Raw genomic sequence first — 17203 nt, 5'->3', positions numbered from 1 at the left:
TAATCTGCAATTGACAAACATGACTTCACATATGCCTGTATTGCATGCATACATGTGTGTTGTCAACACATTCCAATTACTGCTAAAAAGGAGATATATGATGTATAATTAGAAAATTTGATTTTACTTGGTGATATAGCATAACTTATAGTAAGAGTATAAAAAGGGAGTCTGGCTCTATGCAGGATTGCAGTGTTCTGCACTGCACAGCTCCCAATTTTACACATAAATATTGACTACAGGACGGCAGAATCAAATTATCAAGACTCCTAGAGGGTGCCTAAATAATGACTATCGTAAATGTAGAAATTATAGACCCACAGAACACATAGAACACACAGACCTGAGCTACACCAATAATCATAAAATGTCAGACAACATGCACACCAAATGAGTTCAACAAATTTGCTAAGCTGCTGCTACCTGGGGTGTATCGATGAGTTTGGAAAGCATGCAGTGGATTCCCTAAGCAACACATCTAGCCTTAAAAATAAATGTAACAACATATGTTGTGTTTGTATTTCACTGCAGCATGGACAGAATGAGGTGTTGTGCTATAATGTGAGTGCAGCTGTCTGTGAGCAGATTTTGCTCGTTTGTGCCTTAGACACGAGTGTCAACCTTAGGAGTAAATTGCTTATGTACCTGTAGGTCACAAAGTAAACAAGCCACTGTTCTAGTTATCAACTCCTGCATTCCCAACGTTTAACCTTTTCATTGAGTGGGAATTTGCACACTGTATTCAATGCTGAATGAGGGGAGAGCCTCATTCAGCAATGGGCTAACTTCCATGTAATGTCTTTGCTGCGTAATCATACAACAAAAAAACAGAGTATGTTCCGCTATTCTTACGAGAAAACTCTTTTTACAGTTTCAGTCATCATGTTATTGAGTAATAACATTTTCCCCAAGTCATCGCTGAGATATGGGGATGCGGCAGCTCTAGGGCTTCATGAGGAAGCACTTTGGGGTAAACAATACAATGGTCCCCCTCAGGAAATGTAGACATTTGCAGAAGTTTAGATGCTGACGAGTGTAGTAGGCAGTCATTGGTTAATAATTAATTAATTACAAGTCTATACCAAGGACACACATTCAACCTGCAGTTGTCCATATGGTGCCAACCGTTTTATATAACATTTAATGACCTAAGTTAACATAAGTGTCAAACCGTTCACATAAGACAAAGGCAAAGGGTGCAGACTATGGGGCAGAGTTCAAAGTGAACCTGTAGGAAGGGAGGAATAAGATAGATGTTAAAACATAGAATAGAGATACTGGAATCCTGCTATTGGAGGCATTGTGACCATGGTAATGCCCACAAAACAGCCTATTAGGACAACGTTTTTGGACAAAGATGGATAGCCAATAAAATATTTGGACAGGAGGCAAATCACTAAATGAACCAGCTCCTTGGATGTCAAACCAAACTGAACCCTGCCAGCACAGAAGTGCACATAGAGTGTCAGACTGGGCAGGCTCTCGCATGCAAACACTGCCTTTTGCCCGTGCAGGAAGCAGTGGCTTGTGCAGAGAAGGTTTGTGAGCATGAGGAGGTTTGTCTTCATGGGGACAATTAATTGCTTATATAGAGTGTGCTGGCGCCCTAGTCTGGGTTTTGTGATCATCTTAAACAACCAGCAGGTACCAATTGCAAAACGGAGGCACGTTTTTTAACAAATTCTTCTAGGACATAAAAACGATTACACAATCTATTGCATTGCTACTTGTTTCTTTCCTTCACTTAGCATATCTTGTGCATTTATTGACTGGCCTCTATTGCACCACAGAGGCAAGGCAGGCGGAGGTTAACTTTAGCTTTGCTGTAGTGGTGAATATTAGCAGGTACAAACGCCTACAGCTTTCAGTCTGCTCTGTCTCAAGCCGGCTTTGTTTCCTCAGCTGTTCTCCCATTGCTTTTCCTTGCATTAATTAATTAATAAAGTTATTATTGGTAATAGTACAAATGGTTGGCACAAGACAGGGGGCCACCAACAAGTTATCAGCAACAGAGAGCTTTGAGCTGATCCAATTTCGAAGAGATAATTTGAAAAGCATCAGTCCCTCAAATCACTCTACAGGATCCAAGAGAGGTCTCAGAGAGGCTAATGCATGAAGATCAAGTTTCATCAGCCAAAAGTTCCTACTACTACGAAAGAAACAGGAACATGGTTACATGGGAAGGATAGACTGACCGAGCAGGTGAGAAGTTATGAAAAACAAGGCAGCGAATGGGACATTTTAAAAAAGGAGGTTTCAGAGTATTCTGAGGGGCCCAGGGCCATTTTGGCACGTTTCGGAGCCAAAGCAAAATAACCTAAATACTGTGGCCAGTAGCAAGAGAGGCAGGGAAACATTTGCCTGATCAGGTCCCAGTGAGAGTAGTGTATTGAGATCAAGCAATGTTAACATAGCACACGACACATATGGCAAAAAGTACATCAATCAATTCAGAGCAGCTCTGCCAGCAACTTTCTTTATGGTCAATTAAGGACATGGCACTGACGTGTCAACGTCTGGTTTGAAAAAGTGTGTGTCAGTTGGAGTTTGAGCTTCAAAATGTTTTCTAGAAAGAAATGTCTGTGTTGACACCTGAATTCTGAAAACAAAACTTTATGCACTGGATTAGAACAGACAGTGAGGGGGGGGGGAGAGAGAGAGAGAAAAATGTTCTTACCCCTTGGTTTCCATTAAATCTGATCAATGGCCGTGATGACAGGACCTATAAAAAGAAACAACAGCTTTGAGAAATAATCTCCATGGTAAACAAAACAAAGACAAAAGATCTTTCAGGTTGCCATTAATATACAGGTTTAAGTAGGAGCACTGAATAAGATATAAAAAAAATAAAAATAAATAATGACAACGGAAGTACAAATAATTGCTGAAAGCATTACATTAGGCATGCACCAAGTACTGCAATATCAGTTCATAAATAATCATCTTTTTTCTTTGTTTTCAACTAGTGGAAAGAAGAGCAGCTGTACTTTGACTGTGCATCGAGCTCCAACATGAAACCGGTTCAACACATTTCAAGAAATGTGAAAAACAGAGAAACCACAATTTTAATAGCATTTCCTATTCAAAGCTATGGTGTTACAATTTCAAGTTGGCATTAGTGGATTTCACATCAGGGAAACAAATAGTCCCACAATTTAGTGCTGCGTACACTCGGACGACTTTACTACCAAGACCAATTTCCTATTGTCATTTATCAAAATCCAAGGCTAGTTCTGGTTCAGTGGTTACTTTCTTTACTTAAAATGTATACAGATTTGTAACACCTATGAGAAATGCTTAAATTAAAGAAGAAAGAAAAAGAGAGAAAAAAAAAATAGTGTTTGGTAAAAGGTGTTCTCCAGTTAGGTTAAATTTAAAATAAAATTGCCATCAATGTACCCATTAAGTGGAACATTTTAAATGTACAATAACTCTTATCCAGTGTCACTGAAAGTTGTAAAACAATAAAAACATGAAAAAACACTTTTAATACTGTTGATAGTAAATTTGCAAGGTAATATCCTTTTTAATAGGGGTGCAGGATTCAGAAAATGTCACGATTCGATATCGATTTTTGAATTGATTTGCGATTCAAAAACTATCCTCGATTCAAAAAACGATTCACAGCATGTTAAATGTAGTTACTTTTCCCATGTGACTGCCGTAGACATACAATAAAATTTTTGGAATTCTATGAATCGATTTTGAAAGCTTGAATCGCGATACGAATGTGAATCGATTCTTTTGCACACCCCTACTTTTTAAATATAATAAATTACAATCAGCAGAGTCAGGTTTAGAGACGCAAGAAAAGAGGAAGGGCTGAACAGGGTTTCAACTTCTCTTTCAGTTGTATTCAGCTGTTTCAGTATCAGGTCCACCGCGCCGGGGGGGTTACCCTATGAGATCGGTTTAGCATTTGATTTCCAATAACGCCACATTCAGTTTCAGAGTCTCCATTTCAAATTAAGCAAATCAAAAGACAGAAGCACTTTCGTTTCCTAAGATATATTCTAGAGAAAGACGAGCGATGATGCAGAATTCTTTTGGTGGGAAGTTGTTGCCATGCTAATGTGCTGATGCTAAGACGCAACAGTCAGTCAGTCAGTCAGTCAGTCAGTCAGTCAGTCAGTCAGTCAGTCAGTCAGTCAGTCAGTCAGTCAGTCAGTCAGTCAGTCAGTCAGTCAGTCAGTCAGTCAGTCAGTCAGTCAACAGTCAGTCATCAGACACACACACACACACACACACACACACACACACACACACACACACACACACACACACACACACACACACACACACACACACACACACACACACACACACACACACACACACACACACACACACACACACACACACACACACACACACACACACACACACACACACACACACACACACACACACACACACACACACACACACACACACACACACACACACACACACACACACACACACACACACACACACACACACACAAGCAGCTGTTTTTAGGATGTTGAACTCATAGTGCTGAATAGAATTTGTTTTCAGAAACTTTTTTTTTTTTATTTATTTAAGGAATTGCTACAAACAAGGAGACAAGTGAAGTATGAGGACAATTGTAGGAAGTGAACATGAACATCTAACTTTACCTCTGCACCATAATGAGATCAAAACTTAATAGTCCCAACACTTTTTGACTAAATACCTGCCAAACTAATGGCATCATTCCCATCAGCTCCAGCTGTACTCAGGAGACAGAGCGGGTCATCTTTAAAAATCACAAGGTAGCGTTTTGATCCCCAGCTCCTCCTGTCCTCATGTTGCGTGTCCTTGAGCAAGACACTGAACCCCAAGTTGATCTCGATGGGCAGGACAGCACAGACAGCGTCTTTCGAACCACCCAAACCACCCCCCTGTCTACGGGCCTGCGGACTACCATGTTGTGCATGGTAGAGATTGAAGACCGTGAACTTTGGAATAGCAATTTACCTTGCATACCCTAAACAAATCAAATTAGGCCTAGATTCATACAAAAGAAGAACATCACATTCTCATTTACCTTGCCAACAGTATAATATTGTTTAACTTTGTCCTGAGCTCTGAACACTCAGAGCCTATCTAGGAGCACCACACCTTTCATAGAGCTACGCTTTCTGGTATACCCTTGCAATGTTTACCACAGCACCCATTTTAGCACTCCCACCCTCTGCCCCCTCCCCCATCCCAGCAGTGCTAACATAGTGCTACCCTCAGCCTGTTCGTTTGAATGGGCTGCTGACATGTCACTATTCTCTGGGACCTGAGCCCAGAACGTTCCACAGAGCTAACCTTAGGGACAGAGTACGGGTCCTGACCATGGGTCGATGACAAGGCTGCGGATGTTCTCATACGCTGCCAACCAGCAAAAGTACGGGGATCAGCTGGACATAGCATGGACTTGCAGCCAAGCAGCCTGTGTGATAAAACTGAACTGATGACAATGTTGTTCAAGGGGGAAATTGTTGGGTCTTTGTAAATCATAGAGTGTGGTCTAGACCTACTCTAGCTGTAAAGTGTTTACCTACTCCTGTTGCGATTTACATTTCTTTGTAGTATTAAAGCAAATGCCGATAAAAATTACAGCAACATGGACCTCAGCAAAAGAAATTGTGTGCCTGGCTTTCACATTTTAACTATAAACTGCTGTTAGAATCTGTGGGCCCTATCTTGCACCAGGCGCAGCGCAAAGCCCGACGCAAGTGTCTTTGCTAGTTTAAAACCGACGCAGTTGTAAATTTCCCGTCCAGCACCCACGTCATTTAAATAGCAAATGCACCTGCGCCCATGGGCGTGATGGTCTTACAGGGAGGTGTGTTCTGGTGCATTCTTGGCGTATTGCTATCTTGAGGCAGCAGGAAGTGATCGTGCCATTGACCAACAAAAACATGGTCTAAAGTCAATAACGCAGCATTTTATTGTTATTTCAATATAGAATTAGTAAAATGTGCCTAGGCTCGTGCACACTATACTATGCCACCCACCCACACGCCCTAAACGCACCTGCCCCAGGCACTTCACGCTGTACGATTAGATCGTTAAAATAGGGCCCTACAACTTATTAGTTGTCACAATTTCACATGAAAAGCTCCTTTTAAAATCAGCATGTACACTTCATGGCCCAACATCAGCCCCACAAATTATATCCAACATTAGACCAGCAAGTTTTATCGGGAATAAGATTTGCCAGTTTCGCCATAATCCATCCCTCCAGGATTTCGCGATCGCGCCAATTCAACCAATCACCTTGAATTTGGCGCGACTCGCAATTTTGACCAATCACTGCAACTTCTCCGCAAATTTGACCAATAACCGGAGTTTCCCACGACTTCAACCAATCCCAGCAGTCCCACGTGCCAGACTTTACGTCAGTATAATGTGACTGAGTGCCACTGACCAAGTGGGAATAAGAGAGAGAGAGCTCGTTTCCGAAATTCCGATATGAAGACGAGTCTCAAACATCTCACATTTACCAACAAAACGTACAGCCAAAGACCGCACAAAACATTTCAGACTGTCCTGCCAACCTGTATACATTTTAACATCAATGTACACTAACGATTTTTCACTCTAAAGTCGCTGAAAGCTGCTGTTCTTTCAAACCTGTCGGCTGTCTGCAGCGGGGCTGCTGCACATACAGTTCCCCCCCGCTGCTGACGCACGCACACACACACACATACACGGTCGATACAGGAAAAACCGGAGAGGACACGACACGATGATCTAAATTGAGGACAGCTACGCTCGTTATTGTAAGTGCAATGATAGGTTAAAGTCCAATAAGTACTTTATCAAACCGTATGAATGTGTCCCAGGCCAGGTTAGGAAATTAACCAACAATGTAAAGATCAACAAGCCACTGACACATTATGTTGAAATTTGCTTCATTCAATAAATTACATTTTCATCTTATGCCAACATTTGCAGCATCCTGAACCTTCTTGGTAAGGTTACTAGTAAAACTCAGCCCAGAGTAGTTTTATTCTCCCCGAAAAACAAGTTATTTAAAAATAAAAAAATAAACAAAAATAAAAAAAGTTGTCTCCCGCAACTTCATTGCAACTTCTATCACAATCTTTTACAAAAGCTCCCGCAAAAATCTGGCATTTTGGACCGCAACAATCTCAAAAAAGGGCTGCGAAATCCTGGAGGGACTGCATAATCCCCCTGAAAACATGCTCAAAACAAGCCCAAGGCTTTCAACTGGCCCATTAACAATACATGACAAGACAATAATGTGTTAGCAGGGTTTCAATTTACTTTTCAAAATGCAAAATATACAAGCTAGGAGTTTGTTTATACAAGAAACTGGGCACAATTCATGGAAAATTACCAGGTATAGACCAAGTACACACACACATACACGCACGCACTCACGCAGAGCAGAACTTTCTACTCTTGTCTCTCAGGCTGCAGTGCCAAATGATTTATTTGTTTTGTAGTAGATGCACACAGGAATAGCCATGTCTAAATCCCTATGGGTATGGCTGTGGCACCCAAATTGTCAGGTGTTTAGTTGCATCACTGGCACACTGATGAGATGTTCCACCTGTCTAGGATTTCAGAGGTAGAAAGAGCACTTGGTGCCACTCTGCAAGGCTGAAATGGTACTGGGTGTCCCTACTTTTAATTCGCAATGTGCATGCATCATTGCTGAGTATGTCCTGTGTAAAAATGTGGTGTACTAGTCTACTCCTTTAAAATATCTTTGACACAAAAGCTTCAAATGAGTGTCTGAAGAAACACACTAGCACATAGGCTTAATTGGATCTACTTATTGGTGTATTTGCTCTAAACGGCTCTTTACTGCTTGTTCTCCATCTCCTGAATGCTGTCTGAGCTACCTTTGATCTGGTGCTTGAAATGGGTCCGCAAATTTCATATGGCGGTGTGCACCATTTCTTGTTTGGGATAGGATCAGTAAATGTAGAGTCTGACACGCTCACTATACGCACATAACACTATCTCAACTTTAAAGCGCCCATATTATGCTCATTTTCAGGTTCATAATTGTATTTTGAGGTTGTACCAGAATAGGTTTACATGGTTTAATTTTCAAAAAAAACACCATGTTTGTTGTACTGCACATTGCTGCAGATCCTCTTTTCACCCTGTGTGTTCAGGTCTCCGTTTTAGCTACAGAGTGAGGCATCGCACTTCTGTACAATCTGTGTTGGCAGTCGCACATGTGCAGTAGCTAGGTAAGGATCACATCAGCTAGCTAGCAGTTTCTCTAAATTCACTCAGTTACAAGGCAGGATAAGCCGGGAGACTTCTTCTAAGGCTATGTTTAGACGGAAATGATCTGAAGAGAAAACGCAAAAGAGGCGTTGCGTTCTCACTTTTTATTCTGGGTTTAGACGAGAGTTTTAGGGGGGAAATCTGCGTGCATATGGTGACGCAAAAGTGTGTGAAATTCGATGTAGTATGCACGCCAGGCGGCTAGGTGGCACTGCCACACAAAACCACCAAGGCCGCGTGCCTGCGTAGAACCTTCCTTCTACTTCTCTCCCTAGTAGCGCAAAACCAAAACATGGCAAAGCGAACAACAAAAGCTTGTCTGGAAAGACGAGGAGGTGGAGTTGCAGGTTTGTCTGACGATGACCGGCACAGTCGACCGAGATAAGCCACAGCACAGCACCCACGGGAGCACTACCAATATCCTGAGCCTTGCAGCCCTTCAGCCGCTGCTTGAGAGCGAGAGGCAGCGGGCAGAGGAGGCTGAAGCAGACAATCCTCTGCCCGCTGCCACTCGCTCGCTTTCTCCGCAACGTTGTAGCCTACTGTGGCTCAAATGAATAGCCTACATGTGGCCATCAAACTATAACAACCTTATCCACATTGTCGAAATCATTTCAATATTGAGCCATTTCATTGAAAATCTTTTAGATAACCGGAGCCTATAATTTCTGTAGCCTACTCCATAACAACAGACTACCTGGAAGCCTTTTTCTCGTCTCTCTCCACACCGCTGTCTAAAAACATTTATTTTTTTACCCTTTAGACGGTAACACGACGGTGGAGCGTTTTTCAAGATTTCCACTCTGGAGGGTGGTTTCACTTTTTTGCGTTTTTAAGCCCCAAAAACGCCGTCGCCGTATAAACGAAAGGCGCATCTGATAAAATATTTTTTGCATTTTTCACCCGCGAGCGTCATCATGTAAACCAGGCCTAAATGAGGGCGCACTTCCAACTTTGCGTGGAATACCTGCAGAACAGGGACATGTAAGTAGTTCTTTTGTAGATTATGGTGAACTAGTGTGTGTTGTAGCAGTGTTTTGCCATTGAGAATGAGGGGGCTAACCGCTAACATGCTAGCGCTAGCATGCTAGTGGTCAGCCCCCTTATTTCAGCTAGTGACGTAGAAAGCCTTGCAGATTTTGAACAGCTCACCTGGAGACTGAAGGCAGGACACATTCAGAAACCCGTATCTCACTCAAAACAGCATGGATGGATTTCCCCCCCCTCCCCCATGTTTGTATGTGTGTGGTACAGCAGCCTCGGCCACAGTGTATGAATGCGTGTGAATGGTTCCTGTACTATGTTAAAGCGCTTTGAGTAGTCGTTAAGACTAGAAAAGCGCAATATAAAAACTTTACATTTACTTGGGTATTGCGTCAATGTGGTATCAATGTATACCAGCACCCTCCTCACAAAAGAGACATTTAGCAGAAAACTAAAGTGAGCATCACCTCCTCCCCACCACTGAACTTAAAACTCCTTTTAGATCTTAATAAAAGTTCTTCAAACAGCTGTCTTCTTCTAGTAATCTGTGGCCTTGTGATGGGAAAGTGATGACTCGGCAGACATTCACAGAAAGCAATCAAAAAGCCTAAAGCAAGGGGGAAAACAGCAATTTCACTAATCTAAAAGAGATATTTTGTCGATTTAAATCCAGCTCTGTGTCTTGGCAGCGTGTTTAAATGAACCATGTGTGGCTTTCATCTGTGGCCGCAGTGCACGAAGCTCTCAGCAAAGCAGATCAGCTGAGGTCTGCCAAAAATTGCATCGTTTCGCGGCGGATCTCCACACGCCATTAATCTAAACACACTGCCCACACGATGATGATACAGAGCTGGATTAAAATCAGCAAAGTCCCTATAAATTTGTCATAAACTTCTTCTTAAACAATCTTAAAACTCAATGGGGTATTGTAGACGTGTCCTGACGGGGCGAAAAGTTCCACTAATGGCAAAAAAGGTTGTTTTTTTAGATTATATTTAACATTCCAACAATCTATTTATTAGTTTATATTAAAGGTATCTGACATTAAGGAAAGGCATCTAACACTAGTAAAGACAGACACTTTGAGAAGGGAAGCACGGTTGTTCAGAGTCAGTGGGATCTCTGGCTCATTACCTTAGCACTGCTACCTAAATATTTCTGTGCAGGACTTTGCCTTTTTTTGCAGCATGCCATACGCTATCAAGCTTTCCTACTAAATGAAGCTACTGATAACTGATGGTTATATCCGCCATCTTTAGGTGTATGGTAGGTTCTCTCGTAGGCTGGACATGGGAAATGTAGTTTTCTTAAATGGGATTACCATGTAAAAAGGAAGGGTCAGACAACAACTACAAAAGGAGAGATTGAATTGCATTAGAAAATAAAAAGGAGGAATCTTCTTTCATAATCAGTCTTTTCATATACTGAGAAGCAGACATTGACTTAGTACAGATTCCTTCAAGGTTTCGCCTAATTCAAGTTTGCTGAATTGATTCAGCAACCTTTCAGACATAAAGAAATAAATGCCCAGACACAAGTCTGGGCATTTATGTATTATTGGTACTCCCCTACTAAGTGATATAACATCCTTAAAGTGATGAAGGCTATGTGCATACAATACTTACATGTACATCTGAAAAACACTGTTTAGTAATATGTAGCCTACATAATATTTCATGACAATTTGTATTGGTCAAATTGTATTGGTCATTGGAAAGCCATTAGATGCAAACTCTAGTCAAATATAATTTCAGCTATCCGGCATACATGGAGGGAGAGACGAAACGTGGGGAGAAAAAAAACAAAAAAACAAAAAACGTACATGATGGTAAACAAAACGTCACTCATCAACGCATAAAGCTACATTACATCAACAGAAAATAGTTTAGGCGTTCTGTTACATTATGTGGAAGGCTATCCACAGAAGATCACTGTAAAAATGAAATTTCATTAAACATAACAAAACCCTATGACTTTTCCAAAAATCTTTCAAGGATTCTACTAATTGCATAACTTGGCCAAGTTTCCCACGAAGCCTGCTGCATTGACTGGCTGATTGGAAAAGACACAGCAGGTCAGAGAGGCTGTCCTGTGTGCAGTGACATCAGGTTGACATGGTCACTTGTGGCAAACCCTGCCACAGGACAAACCAACACCATGACATTTAGAGTCATATTTGGCCTTAGTGGTTATGGTCATCTCTTGCAGAGTCCCATGATCTGCTGAAACGGGGGAGTCAGCATTCCTTAAATAACCAAAGCACTGGCACAGGCTGACCAGCGTCGAGCAACAAAATCCCCTCCCGGTCTCCATTACTCCCCATACCACTCCAATAGGGGTCGACACAGGAGGTGGATTGCAGCAAAGCACAAGAACCAAACTGACTTGGTGTAAACTGACCTCCATAGTGAAGCCTATAGCGTGTCATGGAGCTGGGCAATATATCGATATTATATCAATATCGTGATAGGAGACTAGATATCGTCTTAGATTTTAGATATCGTCATATGACATAAGTGTTTTAAAAGGCTGCATTACAGTGAAGTGATGTCATTTTCTGAACTTACCAGACTGTTGTAACTGCTCTATTATTTGCCTTTACCCACTTAGTCATTATATCCACATTACTGATGATTATTTATCAAAAATCTCATTGTGTAAATATTTTGTGAAATAATAGTCAACCCTACAATATCGTGGCGGGATCGATATCGAGGCATTTGGTCAAAAATATCGTGATATTTGATTATCTCCATATCGCCCAGCCCTAGCGTGTCTACACAAGCACCTAACTGAGGATGGATTATCTGCACAAAGACCTTTAATAAAAACGTTTGATCCATGAAAACAGACACATTCCAGTAATGAAACACATTTATCTGGTGAAGAAACCAGAGTGCAAGGTGTGTAAATAAGAGGAGCCACTCATAATGCCATCAGTCCCTCTTTTCTGTGATGACAACGTGGAAAGCTCATCCAGCAATACTGAGGATGCCCCCCCCACACATAGAGACGCAGTTCAATGCCATACCACATATTTCACATTTCATTCCCATAAACGCAAACGGAGTTTCCTGAAAAACGCTTCGGAGCGACTCAACAATTCTCTATTCTTGTGTTGCCCCAACATAATTTGACAGGCGTGACATGTTTATGGTTGCCTCGTTTCCCTGGACTACCTACCACTGCAGGCATCTCGTCCATCACCAAACCATCAGGTTTTATTTTAACAGCTTATTGTCAAAAATACTGAAATCAAGGGATACATCATGAACTGCATCATTATATTCATTCCAGGACTTGACCTATAAATCCAACACAGAATAAAATTGCCAACCACGAGATGGGTGCCACTACTATGAGGTGTGTCCTTAGGAATGTAAATTCATAATCCCAGTTTATAGTCACCAATACATTCACTCCCCACAACACAAAAAGGTGTGACTTGGCCAACAGGAAAAGTTATCATTCAAATGGGACTACTCATCTCTCACCAGTGTAATAACACTCCAGTGCCAGCACACACGATTTATTGTCACTTCATATGCAACCTTTCCTGGACTGCCTATGAATTTTCATTTTATATTTTAGCTTAGTATTTTAGTTCAAGGCTTAAGCTTTTATTTCTGTGAGCTTTCTATTTTGTAAATTTTGAAACACGCAATAAGGAAAATTAAAACTGAGTACTACTGAAGCAAATGGTTTAAACATGTGTTTTCCAATACGGTGCTGTAACAACAGTTAGGCTATCCAGAGACATAATTCTACTTTTTTTTTTCTGTACTCTCCATGACCTTCAGCTTGGTGACGTTCAAGTAGCCTTACTCATTTCCTTGCTCAGCTCTTGCTGGTTTAAAAAAAAAAAATAATAATAAAAAAGAAGAAAAAGTACGTCTCTGGGCTGCCAGTCCCACAGCAGGAGCTCGAGTTCACTGTCCTCAGACGGACCAACAGAGGAACCAGCTGACAGTCACGTCTCATACAGGAAGCAGTCAATAACACACTGTACTACTGGTACTTGATGACTGCTGTTGCACAACACACTTACAGAAACTTAAGCTTACCTGAATTAGCTTTGCATCTGGGCAAACATTTAGGAATGGGTTTGCTTAGAGTCTTATTCTCCCGCAATGTAGAGGAATGATGGGACGTTGCAATGGCACAATTGAGAGTTGAACTGTTCCAGCTGTATACAGGTTTGTTGCTAGCCAGGGTCTACTCATTAGCAATGCCATTATGCCGGGAACAGCCTGGGTTTGGATTTTAGCTTCCTTATAATAGCAGGTGCCTGCCAGTGTTGACACATTTTCCAGTCAAATTGGGGTCATAAACATTACCAGCTTTCATTTAATAAAAAAATACAAAATAAATACAAAATTCACACAACTTTTATATTGAGAAGGCGTGTTATTCTGCTCTCTTCCTCTTCCTTTACCAAGTTCCCAGCTCACCCCTGCTGTTGGGTGCCAGCCAGTTGCATTAATTATGAGGAAGCCGGAGGAGCTCAGCTCCCCTAAAAAGATACCAGAAAGCAATTTAAGCTCAAGATTTTTTGGTGGTGTTAAAAACTAGCCCTTAATTGTTGGTTTTTTTATTATTAAAACGACATTCAAACCCGTACAAGTGTTCCTGTAAGAGAAACAAGCTAACTCTCTCTACCAAGGCACAGGAGTGGCTGACCTAAATTGGTCTGAATAACTTTGAAACAACAACATTGCATATAGCTTGAATTTTTCACACTGAGCCAGTTTATTTATTTTTTTATTTACCGGTAGCCTAGGGTAGATATTTCCTGACCTAATGTGAAAACAAAGAAAAACATTGACACAAGCAAATAAAGAGTCTGAAAGCTCGTATTGATGTCATCATGTAACAAAGCCGATAGACATCTGACCACATTTTAACGTGAGAAAAATCAATCCGAGTTTGTGCACATATGGTCTGTGTTAGTTGAGGGTTTTTAATATATCTGCACCTTATTGTTGGGCTTTAATCGTCCTTGAATTTCGACATGCAGCGCTCCGACCAGTCAACTGGGTGGCTGACTGAGGAGACTCCCATTTGTGTAGTAATTTAATGCGCACATGCACATGATTACTGCGTGTCAGATGGGTGCTTGGATGTATGCTCGTCATCTGTGAGCGTGTGAAGAGACTGGGCCGCAACAAAAACGGTCAACAGTCACACGCTAGCAGTGCTTATGTGCCTGTGTGATCCTCAATGATAAAAGAGATGATAGAGCACACTGTATGGTCATATGTGTCTGTATTAATGTATCATATAGCTAACTAAAATAGACTAAATCAAAAGTGCCAAATTTGAGATCCCATCTCCCAAACTGTTGACCACAGGACACCGCCTACGTACAAATAGCATTCGTGGCAGCTAAGGTGTAACATCCACAAAAATGGTGCAGTTTATGCTTATCTCACCCTACTGCTCTGAACCTTCACCACAAACCAAACACCCACAGCTATACCACTGTCAACATTGGAATTATTTAATAGCCTAGATCTGTTCAAACTATGAGTAAGGGGTTTAACTCAAATAACAGGGAAAAGGTGATAAGGTAAGCATACAGCGAGCAATACAGCTTTAGTGGGTAGCGAGCTAATCCGCAAGTCTGTACAAGAGGCAATTGTCAATAAAAAGGTGCATCTTAAATGTAAAACGTAAAATTCCAACTCGCCGGTTTTGTCATCCACGTATCAGCCAAGTGCACCAACAATAAGCCCAGCAGACAGAATCCCTGTTTATGATGTGCAAATCAATTCTTAAAAATGTGTATTCCTAACATATTTTGAATATAAAATTGCATGACTTTGTGGACGTGCGACAATGGTGCTAAAAATGTGAAGCAGCGTTCTACTACCCTGCCAATATCAACTCCACAGAGCCAAAGATACGTGAGATAAATCACACGTACCGTCATGCCTCCTTATGACAAATAACTTATTTTGAATTACAAGCACTATGAATGAAAGGCTGTGGTAAATATTGTGACTATATATGCTTTTCTGTGCCAAAATTTTACCTTGATATTAGCCCTGGAAGCTGACAGAAAGTTTAACTACTTTGCATTAAAATAAAATACCAAGTTTGTGCATTTTCTAATCAAGGCTAAATCTGGGGTAGAAGTCAAAAAGTGAAAAAAAAAAAAAAACTATCCTGAATCAACAGCAAAGCAAGTTGGATGCAGCACTATGCAACATGCTGCATGTTTCAGACAATAACATTACTTCTTTTCTACTGACATTTCAAAAGCACAAAACAGTTTAGCAAACATCACAACTTGTATTTATTGCAATAATGTGCAATCACCCAAACGGACTACATATCTAAAAAGAACAAAAGGGCCCTTAACACTTAGAGATTCAATGAGTTGCCAGTGCAACTACTGTAGCTACAATTACAATATCTTAAAGAGTTGAGGGATTGCCCCAATATGTTCGGTGTGTCACGCATTGGTTTAATCAACAATCTTCCTACAACTAGTTTTCAGCCAATTACGTCTTACTAATTTTATTGTTCCGACTAATCAGTCGCAGCCCTGCTGTACACAGACACTGAAGCTGGAGATACTGTAACGCCCTTTCATCCTGACCTGCCAGGCTTTCCCTGTCAAATATTTATAGAAGCTGAAACGTTAGATGGCCAACATCAGACGTATAGCTCTCTACACAAGAAGCAGCAGAATAGCCATTTCAGACACCAATCCTTGAAATCAACCTCTCATTGATTTTAAAACTACTGCTGACAAGAAAATGCGTTAACTGCACTGTTAAATAACTTTGACGCACTTCTAATGCTGTCAAGTGAACATGAGCTTTCCATGGCAGTGAGGGGGTTGGGAAAGGAGATGGCCATCTTTCGCGTGAATACTGGGTACTTTTCCAAATTACTCACCATGTTGTCATTAATTACTCAACCAATGCAACGCTTTCTTTGAAGTTAAAAACCGAAGAAAATAAGTAATCGAGAAGACCGGGCTTATATATCCAACGGGAACGTTAGCTGTTAACGTTATGTGTGGGCAGCTGCTGGCTAGTTTAGCTAGAAAAGGTTTGCCAGTTTCTTTTTTTTTTCCTGACAGCTAAACAAACTTTCTGGAAACATCTTTACACGCAGCAGAAGTTGCTGTGTTTTTTCAGTTGACAATTCTTAAAACGTTAGACTTTCTGGTAAGGCAAGTTATCAACAACACCAAGCTAAAACTGTTGCGCCACTTCAACAAACACCAAATGAAATGAAACTAACGTTACTCAGTCTCCAGCAGTAACGTTACTGAGCAGGGAGCTTGATAAATGACCGAGCACGGTGTTCAACAGTCGGTCTGGGTGTAGCGTTAGCTACAAAACGTCGAACAGCTACCGAACATCCAGCACCAGTCAAGAGATATTGGTCGCTAAACTAGAGACACTTATCAAGACAGACTAGCCAGCCTCAACCAGCCTGCCGTGGCTGTGTATCGCAGCACGAAGGCAGCGGCAGACAGTGAGGACTGACCTCACACTGTCTGTCACAGCCGCCGGGACAGACTTCAAACGTAAACCAAAATGTCACGGAACCGAAAATGACCATTTACCTTGCTGCCCTGGTAGCCTTCAAACGCTCGCAGTGCGCTGTCAGTGAGTTTAACGTGAAAGACGGATACATTGCTACCGTTGCTCACTCTTCCACAGGACAGTCCGTAGCACTGCTCCTCCTTCAGCGCCGCCATCTTGCTACCGTTCCCACCACGCGCACAGACGCACTCTGTCGTAAACCGAGAACTCCCGTTGCTTTTCAATGAATATTCAATGACCAGGTCCCTGAGCAGCAACGAAGCCCTATATAGTCACATTTGTAATATAACTTAACTACATTTACACTATAGCATACATATTATGTCATATTTTAGACATAAAACTATTGTTGAGTAGTCGCTGCTATTAATACTAGAATATCGGCT

At 41.4% G+C, this 17203-nt stretch overlaps 1 protein-coding gene across 1 annotated transcript in view; it reads right to left on the bottom strand.

The window, feature by feature from the left end:
• Positions 1-17142, bottom strand: part of ell (elongation factor RNA polymerase II) — a 32149-nt gene extending 15007 nt beyond the window's left edge. The window contains exons 1-2 of the mRNA XM_039811384.1: positions 16838-17142; positions 2678-2722 (exon numbers count right to left, since the gene is read on the bottom strand). Coding sequence (XP_039667318.1) covers positions 2678-2722; positions 16838-16972 — 180 coding nt within the window. The 5' untranslated portion in view covers positions 16973-17142. The remainder of the gene's footprint in view (positions 1-2677; positions 2723-16837) is intronic.
• Between the last annotated feature and the right edge of the window lie 61 nt (positions 17143-17203).

Source organism: Perca fluviatilis, chromosome 9 (genome assembly GCF_010015445.1).
Source record: "Perca fluviatilis chromosome 9, GENO_Pfluv_1.0, whole genome shotgun sequence".
Lineage (NCBI taxonomy): Eukaryota > Metazoa > Chordata > Actinopteri > Perciformes > Percidae > Perca > Perca fluviatilis.
Note: the sequence above shows the minus strand (reverse complement) of the source record. Positions and strands in the feature narration are given on the sequence as shown.